This window comes from Mobula hypostoma, chromosome 27 (assembly GCF_963921235.1).
Source record: "Mobula hypostoma chromosome 27, sMobHyp1.1, whole genome shotgun sequence".
Classification (NCBI taxonomy): domain Eukaryota; kingdom Metazoa; phylum Chordata; class Chondrichthyes; order Myliobatiformes; family Myliobatidae; genus Mobula; species Mobula hypostoma.
The window spans coordinates 32235456-32248753 of record NC_086123.1 but is presented as its reverse complement, the minus strand read 5'-3'; the positions used below and the strand labels follow the sequence as shown (position 1 = coordinate 32248753).

Below are 13298 nucleotides of genomic sequence, written 5' to 3'. Positions count from 1 at the left end.
ACAGCTAGCATTTTTTTCCCCCAGGGCAGCAATGGCAAATTGAGGGGGCATAATTTTATGGTGATTGGAGCAAAGGTAACTGGAAGATGTCAGAAGTACATTTTTACACAGAAAGTGGTAAGTGAGTGAAACATACAGCTAGAATGGTACAAAAGGCAGTGAAACGTTAGGGACATTTAAGAGGCTCTGAGATAGGCACATGGATGAAGGGTTATGTGGGACAGAAGGGTTAAATTGATCTTGAAGTAGGTTAAAAGGTCAGCACAAAATTGTGGGCCGAAGGGTCTGTAGTGAGCTGTACTGTGATGAACTTTGATTTATTTTCAATTCTGTGATGCTAGTTGATACACTAGAGCAATTAACCACAGCTCCAAGCTACAGGTTTACAAGAAGAAAAATTCTTAGAAGGTACATTTATTGCATTGATTGAAATTTTTAAAAAAGATTTCTCGATAATTCAAAACAGAGCTATTTTAATTCCCTCAGAACATAAAGCCTTCCCAGCGAATAAGGTTGCAGGTTACGCTGAGAAGAGTCACTGACCTGATTGTTTCCAGATGTCAAGAAGCAGATGCACAGCGAACAGACAGTAATTATCAGAGAACTGCAATTCTGTTTTTAAGCACAACTTTCCTATTGAACAGAACAAAAGATGAAGAACTAAATTGATTCGAGATTAAAAGAGAGAAATGTCAGAAACACTCAGCCAGTTAGGTCATCCACTTGAAAGGCTAACTGGTTTCCCTTGCCACTGGTACTGAACGAGCTCTGAATATTTTCAGTATCATCTGTATTTCAGCATTCAGACTTCCTATCTGCAGTTAGTTTTTGATTTTCACATTCTTTTCTGAGGGGGCACTGAGGATTTGATGGCAGTCTGCCTCAAGGCAACAGTTAAAACTGAAACCAGCACAACCAAGACTGACCACAATTGTTAGTTCAAATGGTGAATAAAAATAATAACAAAAGCAAATACCTAAATTTTAAAGTAATACAAGACAGAAGGCACGGGTCATTAATCACACACAAAAGATCCAGAAATTCTATCTAAGGAGCAGGTAAGTTGCTGCCAATTTACAGTTTTCTCCCATAACTTTGTTTTTTGATCCTGTGCAGTTGCTCTGGGGCTACACAGTCTACAGGATCACTGAATATCCCAGCACAGGAGATACCCACTCAGTACGTCATATCCATATGAAAGGGCTGTTACATAACCCAAGTCCCATAATGCAGCTTTCCCCATCATTTACAAATTAGTTCTCTGGAAATACATCTCCTTAACTGTCACTGCCACTGCCAAATTCAATTTGTATTCGTTCATTACGTGCTGTTTCGTATGAAGCAGGTGATCATGGTCTTTCCACGACCATGATGGTTCTTGGCAAATTTTTTTCTACAGAAGTAAAAATACCTTCTACCGGGTAGTGTCTTTACAAAACGGGTGACCTACGCCATGATCAATACTCTTCAGAGATTGTCTGCCCGGCGTCTGTGGTCTCATAACCAGGACTTGTGATATGCACCAGCTGCTCATATGACCATCCACCACCTGCTCCCATGGCTTCACGTGACCCTGATCGGGGGGGCTAAGCTGGTGTTACACCTTGCCCAAGGGTGACCTGCAGGCTACAGAGGGAAGGAGCACCTTACACCTCCTTTGGTAGATACATATCTCCACCCTGCCAGCCACAATTTGTATTATGTTTTAAGTTTTCCTTATTCAAGTACCAGTACAATGCTGTTAATTACTGCAAATAGTCACTTTCCAATTACTGATGCTCACTCTCTCCTTTGGGTTTTTATTGTTCCTGGGATAATAAAAATGACATTTTAAAAAAAACAAAAGACTCCTCTTTTTTGCACTCTTTCTCTTGTCATTATGCCACGCTCACCACAAGTGGCATTTCACAACTGTATCCAATCTAGTGTGGCACTTCCTTATATGGAAGAAACATAACAAAAAATACAATATCTTGCTTAAATATCTGGGTGTTTGCACCAGATAACAAGAGCAAAGCTCAATGAGTGCCTCAATGATATCACATGCAGTTTAGTTAGTTAAACTTCAGAAGCACTACTGATTTGACACCAAACTAGGCTTCAGATTTACCCTCCAGAAGGAAGCATTTGCCTTTCAATTTAAAGGACATTGTGTATATATGCACTGTATAATCTTTAAAATATGCATATAGGAGGCTTCATCAGGAAGCAGAAAGTTTTAACAAAACATGAACAGATAAAAATATGAGCTCACCAAACTCAAGGGCATGCTTGTATCTCTGCAAAAGCTCCTGGATGAGATTGAGTTTCTGTGCCTGGTCCAAGGTCTCATGAAGACCTAACAATCTGGCAAACTGGATGATAAACATGTGCCTCTGCATAGCTTTAACATCACCTGGCAAAGCAAGGTCACCCTCTGTTGACACTGACAGAGGTACTACTTCCATCAGTCTATTGATGAACTGCAAAAAAATAAAAGCAAGAATAGCAATACCTATACTTAAAAAAAACTAAAAATATAATAAAGATGTTATACATGTCACATTGTTATACATTAAGATACAAACACAAAGCACACCAAGATGGTTTATATTCACTCTGCCATTCGTTTATGACAAGGCAGATCACTTTTCAGCACAGCAATAAAAAGACTGGCAAAGCATCTAAAAGCACACAGATGCTTCTTTCCAAACCATCATCAGGTGGTTACAAGCAGAAACATAAATCCCCATTTTCCTGATAAGTCAAGTATTGAGGAGAAACAGTAATATTCAAATGACTATTCCTTTCTAAAAAAGAACACGTGTGTAGCTAAAAATGGCAACACAAGTAAATGCTGAAGTATTTGTGGAGAATGGAAGCATGCATTAAAAATAAACAACTTCAATCTGTGTAATCAGAGGAGACTGCTAAAAAAGATGGGAATGTTGGAGTTATTGCTTTTAAAAGGTACACTACAAGGCAAAATAATTCGGTCATTTGTGGAAGCTTCTAGTAATTACAGAGAGGTGGGTATGTGGAAAATCCTGCCGGGGTGGTGGTAGAAGCAGATACATTACAGGCATTTAGGAAACTCTCTTAATGTATCTGCCTTCACCACTCTATAACTCATAGATATGGACACGTGGATGACAGAAAAAAAGGAAGGTTATGTTGGAGGGTAGAGTTAGATTGACCTTAAGGGTAGGTTAAAAGGTCAGCACAACATTGTGGGCCAAAGGGCATATAGTGTGCTGTAATATTCCACATTCTAATTCAAACTCCGTGTGGCCAGGAGAGACAGAAGCTAAAATAAGAAATGCAGGAGTGTGCACGGATTGGAAATGTGCAATAATAAATGCGATGAATGGAAAACAAATAGGTTGTGGAGCAGGGGAATTGCAAAAGTACAAAAGAAAAAAGCTAGGAGTGGCAACCAAAGTTCATGTTGAAAAAAAATTAATAAAATTCTATGTTACAAAAGAAAATGGCAGATAATCACCATAATGAAATTCCAAAATTAAGGCATCTCACATGAATTGTTATTACTCGTGAATGGCTAAAAAAGGAAGTTGTTCCATTCTATAACACGAACATATCTTATTGCCAGTCAAGAATACCCCATAAAATAAATCTAAGAGTGACTTTAATAGACAGAGTATTTCTAAATCAAAATGTTCCAGGTTTGTGATATTTATCAACTTTATACATGAACAATTAAGAACCAGTTATGTCTTCTTACACACAGTAGGAAGTATATGACATTCCACAAATAAAATAAAAACCTTAAAACCAGTATCAGATAAGAAATACACCAAGCAAACTATTGCAGTGAAAAAAGGGTCAAGATAACAGCAACACGTACTGTTATGATTAATTCATTACTGCATTGCTAGACTTTTCCAATTTGGAAGGTCAAATTATGGTGTGTGTTCTCCAGTTGTAGTGAACATGATAGGAAGAAATGAATTTCACTTTAAGAGCACGGTTATCAGTCTTAGTGTAAACAATACATTAGTTTGATAATGGAAAAATAGGTAATTAACCCCATTCCAACATTATAATTGTCTTCACTGATCTTTTTTCAGTTTCTTTAGGAAAATCTAAACAAGCTTTTTACCATTTTATTAAATTGAATTGATCTCGAATCCATGACCTTCTGAGTAAATCCACATTTTGAGTTAAGAAATGTTCCTAAGTTTACCGTTACCAGCTTGATTATTATTTTAAGGCTACATAATATCTGAAATCTCTTAAATGGAGGAAATAATCAGCTTTCTTTGTCTATTAAAAATAATCAATGTACAAAGTGACAACCAATTTATAGACTGACTGAATGCTGAGGCCACTGGGTGCACTTACCCATTCACCTCACTGTAGCACATCTGAGCGAATGGAGACTCTGCCAGTCTCCCGGTCTCACCTGTGTATGCCGCTCCGGTGATAGAAGATCGACAAAGATTTTCAGGTCAGAATAACAGCAAGGTTTATCCCCAAACCTTTCAAAGTACTGGAACATCAGCTCCTCTGGTATCCCTAGCAGTAAGGAGGAAAAACACTAAATAAGGAAGCTTGTAGATCAGCGAGCACTGGAGTTAACACCATCACTGTCGAATGTCTAATATTCTGAACTGGTTAACCTAGTCAGCTTTTATAATTTGAAGGCTGAATTTGAAATACCTGGCTCATTTATCCCAGTCCAAAGGTTATAATTTAGCTTTAGTCCAAAATATTTGCACGTATTTAGGAATGAAAGCCAAGTAATGTGAAACTGCTACAACTCCAGAACTGCCAATTGAAGCATAAAATCATTGCCTCACAAGCTCATTATGTTTTCTTTCTTTTTAATTTTATTTTTATTTGGATAAGGAGTTCACAATTATCATGTACTTTTTTCACACATATAACCTTTTCCATTTTTTTTATATGTATAAAACTACAACTATTTATACATTCTTAAGTACACATTGAGATGATATAAAAGCAAATTAAACATTTAAATAGATAATTATGTACTGTGGTAAATCTAACCTATTAGGCTAAGTAATGAAATTAGTTGTTAAGAAAAATGGTAATAATAGTTTCCATACAACCCTTCTGGACCATTTCCACTGGTCCAAAATGTTGCATACAAGCCTATATACCAACCATTGTAGGTGTTTATATCCCAATCTGTTCGTGCTTGTTCCTGCCCGCAGACATAATTATCCAATCCCTATGTACTTATTTACTTAATTTTTTCATTTTTTTTATCCCTTTCCCAAGTCTTTCCCTTTACTTGTGTTAATTCTCTATTTTCCAAAAAAAAACAACAAACATTTAGACTAGGGGTGCTTACGTTAGCAATATTACTGTGTTGATGAGAAGAGCAATATAAATCATTAGGAGAGTCATCTAAAGTCTGCTCGCATTGGGGTTATATATTCAATCCATTTATTCCAGATTTGATAAAATGTTTCTTTTTGAGTTCTCAGGGAGTAGGTCAACTTTTCCATTTTAAATATTTCCAAGATAATTTCGTACCAATCTTCTAATGTAGGTGGTATTGGATTTAGCCATTTTCTAGTGATTGATTTCTTACTTGCCGCTAAGAGGGCCTGCAGCAACTTTATATCTTCCTTCTGTTCAAGGAACAATACATGCCCCAAATAGAGCGTCTCAAAGTTCAGAGGTATCTGGGACCTAAGTACCTTAACTAATGTTCTATGAATACCTTCCCAAAATAGACTTAATTTAGGGCAATCCCAGAAAATATGAAAATGATTTGCCTCCTTAGAGCCGCACCTTCTCCAACACATCACATTTGTATCTTTATATTTTTCCTGATATGGGGTCTTGAAGTATCTTATAATGTTTTTCCAACAATGTTCTCTCCAAGTCAAAGAATTAGTCGAGGACCATTGAAAGCTGCAGATTTTCCCCTAAGCCTCCTCTGAAAGTACCAACCCCACTTCTTTCTCCCACTTCTCTTTAATATACAGTGTATTTACATTTTTAGCATGGGAGAGTGCATTATATGGGCGAGAAACTGATTTACTAGGTATTGAACTGCAAGCCGAATTCAGAATCTTGAAAAATTCTAATTCTACTGTTGATAGGTCTGTATATCTACAACTCTGGTTAACATAGTTTCGTATTTGAAGGTACCTAAAAAAGTCATTATGTTCTAGGCCATGTTTGTCCTGCAGGATTTGGAAACTTTGTAATACTCTTTTATCTATAAATGAGAGGTAGGTTGTAAGACCTTTCTTTATCCATAGCTCAAATCTTTTATCTCCTCTGTTGGGAAGGAATTCGGTATCATATGCACACCATCTAAAGAGTTTTAGCATGTTATTAATTCCACATGAATTAACCACCTTCTGCCATACTTTTAATGTAAGATTTATCCAAGCATTATTACATTTTTCCAACTGGGCCATCAATCCTTTGTCAGCTATTGAGGCCTGAAGAGGAAAACTGTCAACTAATCCAAATTCTATTTCCTTCCATCTAGCCTTATATTCCCTATTACACCAATATAACAGAGGGGTTATCTGTGAGGCATAAAAATAATTTCTCAGGCAAGGAAGAACCATACCTCCTCTTTCCTTCCCTAACTGTAAGGTGTTATATCGAATTCTAGGTTTCCTTCCTTGCCAAATGAAGCGGGAAATCCATTTGTCCCATTCCCTGAATTGATTATCATCCACCTCCATTGGTAAAGTACGGAAAAGATATAATAACCGAGGAAGAATATTCATTTTTATAGTATTTATCCTTGAATTTAAACTTAAAAAGGGGATAAGATTCCATCTATGCATATCTGCTTTTATCTCTGAGATTAATGGCCCATAATTTACCTGTGACAGTGTTGAAAGATCCTTCGGCAGGGTTATTCCTAAATATTTTAATGATTTAGCTTCCCACTTAAGATCGTATGTATCCTGCAATTTTTTTGGATGGTGTATAATTTAGGGACATAACCTGCGTTTTCTTTACATTTATTTTATAACCTGATATTTTCCCAAAGTCATCCAACAGTGTAAACAATCCTATAAATGATTTTTCTGGTTCACTCAGATAAACCAAAACATCATCTGCGAATAACGCCACTTTCTGTTCAATCCCTGCCACCTTGATACCTTTTACGATTTCGCTCTGTCTTATTAGTTGGGCAAGTGGTTCAATATATAGCGCAAAAAGGAGAGGAGAAATTGGGCATCCCTGTCTAGTGCCTCTCTCTAAAATGAAGGAGTCAGAGAGGTCCCCATTTATCTTAATTCGGGCTGTTGGGCTGTCATACAGAGTCTGAATTACTTTAATAAACCTTTCTTGAAAGCCAAATCTTCCTAACACTCTGTATAGGAATGCCCAACTAACCGAATCAAAAGCTTTCTCAGCGTCCAATCCTACTACCATTGTCTCTGTCTCGTTCTTATTAACAGTGTTCTAATATGTGCAGAGTTCTCCTTATGTTGTCCTGTGTTTGTCTTTGTTGAATAAATCCAGTCTGGTCTAAATGGATTAGGCCAGGTAAAAGCTTTTCCAATCTGCGCGCTAATATAGATGTAAATAGTTTGTAATCTAAATTAAGAACACTAATTGGCCGATAATTGCCACATTCTAGTTTATCTTTACCCTCTTTAGGAATAACTGAAATAATCGCTTCTCTCCAGGAAGGTGGAGTTTCTCCTCTCTGCAAGATCCAATTAAAGGTGTTAAGTAGGAATGGGGCTAACTGTGTCTTCAGGGACTTGTACCACTCTGAGGTAAACCCATCAGAACCCGGGGACTTTCCAGCCTTTAACCTAGAGATGGCCACGTTCAGTTCTTTGACAGTTACTGGTTCTAATAAACTTTCATTTTGTAAATCTGTAAGTTTAGGTAGATCTAAAAAATTCAATACACTGTCTATATAGGGCTCATTGGGGGCCCGGGGTTGGGAGTACAGCTCTCGATAATATGTTTCAAAACTCTCTTGAATTTTCCCTATTGTACTCTCCACAAGCTTTGTCTTTGGATTCTTTATTTTATGAATTGTATTGTCTGCTTGTTGTTTTCGTAATTTATATGCTAATAATCTAGCTGATTTACCTCCTACTTCATAATTCTTTTGTCTCAGGTAAAGAAAATTTCTTTGAGTTCCCAATGTATAAATATCGTCAATTTCACTTTGCAATTTCCTAATTTCCTGTTTTCGATTTGAATTACTTTTGTTGCTATCTACAACTTGAAGTTGTTTTAATTTTCCTTGAAGGTCTGCTAATTTTTGTGCATTGATTTTTTTCATGTGAGTAGTAATGGAAATAATTTTCCCTCTCAGTACAGCTTTCAATGTATCCCATAAAATCACTGGTGATGTTTCTCCCGTGTCATTCAGGTCTAGATATTCTTTGATTTCTCCCCTTAATCTCTCCATTACTTTTGGGTTATTAAGTATATGTGAGTTTAGCCTCCATAGTGTTTTCCTCATTTTCCTTTCCAGGATTAGAGACATAGAGACTGGGCTATGATCCGACAGATCAATTGTTGCAATATTACAGTTTTTTATCCTGAGTCTATCTGTATTAAAGATAAAGAAATAGTCTATCCTTGAATAGGCTGAATGAGGGAAAGAGTAATATGTATAATCTTTACTAGTAGGGTGCAATTCCCTCCAGACATCTATAATTCCCAACTCCTCCATCAATGAATTCACTTTCCGAGTCAGAGGTTTATTCTGAGTAACTATTCTTGAAGAATCTAATATAGGATTTAATCTAATATTAAAATCCCCTCCACAAATTACTACCCCTCGAGAACTGACCATTAGGTCAAAAATGTGTCTATAAAATGACCATTCACTACCTGGAGGAGCATAAACATTCAGCAATGTTATTTCTGTACCTTCTATTCTTCCTGTGATTTTTACAAACCGTCCTTCTTTGTCTCTAGTCTCCGAAATATGTTCATAATTAAGAGTACTTGATATTAAAGTAGCTACCCCTCTTTTGTGACTCAATTTATATGATGAATAAAATACATGCTTAAAGCCCATTCTTTTTAATTTTCCATGTTCAGATTGGCTCATATGTGTTTCCTGGAGGAAAGCTATTTGTGCCCGCTCTTTTTTCAATTTAGACATAATCTTATTTCTTTTAATTGGATTCAAAACCCCATTAACATTATAGGAAATTATTTTTACCCATTCAGTTTGCATTTTTCTCTAGTAGAAAAAAAGCACTCTCCTTTTCTAACGAAACAGTAAGCAATCCCTTCTCAACAGTAAACCAAGACATATAACCACACCCTAGACATTTCTGAACATAGAACATTTGAAAATTTTCCCCGACTTCCCACAGTGAGGCCTGAGCACCGACCCGCCTCAGTTCAGAGGGATAACCTCTATCTTCACCCTGTGTTAGAGGGCCCTCAGCAGTTTGAATAATCATAGAGAATTTTCTCCTATTTATGTCTCGACCATATTGCTATCATTCAAGTTATTCCGCCTAGATTATTTTCAGTTACCAGTTTTCATTTTACTTTTAAGTCCGATTTACTCTTTTCAGTCATTTCTCTTAATTAATCTGTATTCTCTGTACATTCGCGTCTGAATATTTGCAGCTTTTCCTTGTAGTTTGACACTCTGGTTCGAGTGGATCGTCCTCGCCCCACTAACTGCCACGACTTCTGCCGAATCCTCTCCAGTAGCGACTCCGGTTGGGTGATAACTTTAATAGGTAGTCCCCGGTCCGCCAGGTCCGACGTTGCCTCCTCCACCGTAGCGTAAGTTTTTGTCCCTTCGTCGTAAAAGACTCTCAGCCGAGCTGGATACAGGGTCTGGAATCTGATGTTGTTTTCCTTCAGGACTCTCCGTGTTTCCGTATATTCCTTCCGTCTGGCAAGAATCCCCGGTGCGTAGTCGTGGTCTAAACTGATTTTGCAGTTGTTCCACATGAAACCTTTCTTTTGCCATGCTCTTTTAAGCACCTCTTCCTTCGTTCTGTAACTGAGAAATCTGATCAGAATCGATCTGGGCTGGGTGCCTGCCGGAGGCTGTGGTGCCAATGCGCGGTGAGCCCTTTCTATCTGTAGGTCTTTTGCGGCCGGTATATCAAGGTTCTCTCTAAGCAGCTTCTCCACGAAGGGAATCATCAATCCGGGTTTACCTTCGGTTCCTTCGGGAACTCCGTAGATCCTCACATTTTCCCTTCTCGAGCGGCCTTCTTGATCTATTAGTTTCCACTGGAGCTGGTCTTGTAGCTTCAGCATTTCTGCTATCACTTCCTCGGCATTTTGTAGCTTCTCTTCAATTCCAACAATCCTCGCTTCGGCTTCATCTATCCACGAGTTAGTTTTTACTATTTCTCCTTTAATATCTTCCAGCTGTTTGCTATTATCTTGTCGGAACTCGCGAATCTCTCCGAGAATCAAAGACAGAGTCACCGATTCCCCCTCATTATCTCTGTCCTGGCTTGCCGTGGGAGAGCTAGGCCCTTCGCCTTGCTGCATCTCTTTATGTTTATCAGCCTTCGAAGCGGACTTTTTATTCTTGTTCTTAGACATCATCCTTGCCCCTTTTATTAATATAGTTATGCAATATTAAGTATTTGTCTAAATTCGATTTTGGGGCAGTTTACCTTCTTTTTTGTCGAGAGACCTTTTCCTTACGCCGCCATTCCCTTGATGACCCGGAAGTCCTCCGCTCATTATGTTTTCAAGATTTTAAGAACAAAGAACCTCATGTAAACAGACAATCCCAGTTGTATAAATTAATGACATTTTTCATCCCCTTATTTATTTATTTAGATACAGGCAGAGTGGGTCCTTCTACCCATGACATCCAGCAATCCCCTGATTTAATCCAAGTCTAATCACAGGACAATTTACAATGACCAATTAACCTACCAAGCAGTACATCTTTGGACTGTGGGAGGGAACTGGAGCACCTGGAGAAAATCCACGTGGTTACAGGAAGAACATACTAACTCCTTACTGGCAGCAGCGGGAATTGAACATGGGTCGCCTGTACACTAAAGCATTATGCTAACAACTACGCTACAATGCTACCCTTAAGGCGTTAATGGTCATGTGGTGAGTGTACAGAAATTCAAAACAAAATGTACTTGATATTTGGTCACCTATTACATTTCTCAAAAAAAACTGAATTACAGTACATACCTTATAAAAAGGATGTGAATATATTCCACTGCCACTAACTCAGTAGAGATACTGGGTCCAGTCTCTGATCTGAACACGTCAGTGACTTACAGGATAAACTGAGTTGTAATAAAATTCAGTCACAAACTCAGAAAAGCAGAGTCACACTATCAATAAGATGTTTGAGTATGAGAGGTCTTCTGTTTCTCACAGTTGTGTCCGAACTAGAGGTTAAGAATTCACACCTTACTCCAGTGACTGCAAAGTTGCCAGCGATATAGGAATTGCATTGCTTTCCTTTGGACATTGTTGCAGCAATTACAATCCAAAATAACGCATGGAGCACTTCATAATGAACTGACATCATGAAATGTAAAATACAATTATTTTTACTTTCTGCAGACTGTGCTCCATCCTCTAGTAGAACATGTCATCACGATTCAAAAGCTACTTCTACCAGGCTGAACTCTCCAAAACCCATTTTTAATATGGGAAGATTCTAACCTTGGAAAGCATCAGTTATCGCAAAGCAACACATTAAAAAAATGCTGGAGGAACTCAGCAGGTCAGGCAACATCTATGAAAAAGAGTAAACAGTTGACGTTTCGGGTTGAGACTCTTCATCAGTTATCGCAAAACTCTCCAACCCAGAAGTTAACATGGGTTACAACATACTTCAAGAAAGTTGAGGAAATATCATCGCTCTCTATGATAATTTTAAATAGATGATAAATTATTAGAAGGAAGAACTTACATCCGTAAAGTATTAACCACTCACCAAGTTTGTGTTCATCATTGGTACCCCTCTCCCTCAGCCGTCTTATCAATTCAAGTTTAGCCAGGTATGGTCCCCTCAGACGGCGGGAGCCCTTTGGTTCTTCATTCTCAATTCTCTCCTCCACAAAGTTTATGGCCTCCTGTACAAGGCAGGTGACCGGACCCTCCAGAGAGCTATACGAAGAAGATTAAAAAAAAAGATTTGTATTTATCTCCTATGTTTTACCACATGAAAAAAATGACAGGCTACACTTCATTTTCCTGACCATTGAGTTCAGGGGTCTTTGGTCATGGATGGCAGCAAACGGATTAGCAAGCTTAATAATGAACTAACACCAAACACAAAGGGATATTTGCAAACATATTATGCCACTCCCGACATTCGAAATATAATTCTCATTGATATTTCAAATCAACCATTCAGCACTTTGCTCTACGGTATGATAAAACTTCACAATATGGACTGGTGCATACTGTGATTCAGATAAACCATTCAAATGATAAATCAGATCTCCTAATGGATGATTAAATGATCTCATTAGATAGGGGTTTAAAGTTATCAAAGTACATATATGTCACCATACTTAACCCTGAGATTCATTTTCTTGCAGGCATACTCAATAAATTTATAGAATAGTGAATCAATGAAAGACCACTCAACTAGCTGATTCAACCCAAAGTGCAGAAGACAACAAACTGTACAATTACAAAAAAAAAGGAAATAATAATAATAAACATCAAGAATATGAGATGAAGAGTTCTTGAAAGTGAATATTTCAATGATGGGGCAAGTGAAATTGAGTGAGTCCTTTGGTTCAAGCAACTTTTGGGTGTAGCAGAAACTGAAAATATTCACATCTTGTTGGTCTAGTCAAACCTGGAGTAGGACTGACAAGACAAAGTTAACACTGCTACTCCTGATCAACGAAAGGGAAACAAATTAGAAAGGCAAGTATGGTTAATAAAGAGACAAGTAAAATGCATCTTGATGGTTTAAAGTATTTATGGGCGTACATCTTGCAGTTCTAAGACTAGAAGTGTTAAGAATAGGGTCTTGATTACAATTATGGTTCTTTAGATACAAGTTTTGAGTATTTTGTCAGAAGTCACTTCCCCTCAGATAAAGGAGAAAGACGAGACAACCACAAGGACCCATTCACAATTTGATTCATGTGGTAATGGCAGAGATCTCCATTGGTACTTGGAAATCCACCAAAGTAGAAAATTTTAAATATGTGCAAGTTGACCAGAATAAAAACTGCATAGGGGTGTAAATATTTATGATTTAATTGGCTGCTGTGGAATCAAATTATTATATCTTCCAAGTTACAATATCGAGGTGAATATGGCACCATCTCCAGCTCCTTGCAAATCCGATGAGTGAAAAACATTCATGACTGATGGAGCAGCAGATGAAAGTG

General features: G+C 37.7%; 1 protein-coding gene across 1 annotated transcript in view; it reads right to left on the bottom strand.

Moving 5' to 3' along the window:
- naa25 (N-alpha-acetyltransferase 25, NatB auxiliary subunit) overlaps positions 1-13298 on the bottom strand; it is a 95514-nt gene that overhangs the window by 41935 nt on the left and 40281 nt on the right. The window contains exons 10-13 of the mRNA XM_063034115.1: positions 11879-12051; positions 4403-4515; positions 2255-2462; positions 544-633 (exon numbers count right to left, since the gene is read on the bottom strand). Of these exons, the coding sequence (XP_062890185.1) occupies positions 544-633; positions 2255-2462; positions 4403-4515; positions 11879-12051 (584 nt within the window). The remainder of the gene's footprint in view (positions 1-543; positions 634-2254; positions 2463-4402; positions 4516-11878; positions 12052-13298) is intronic.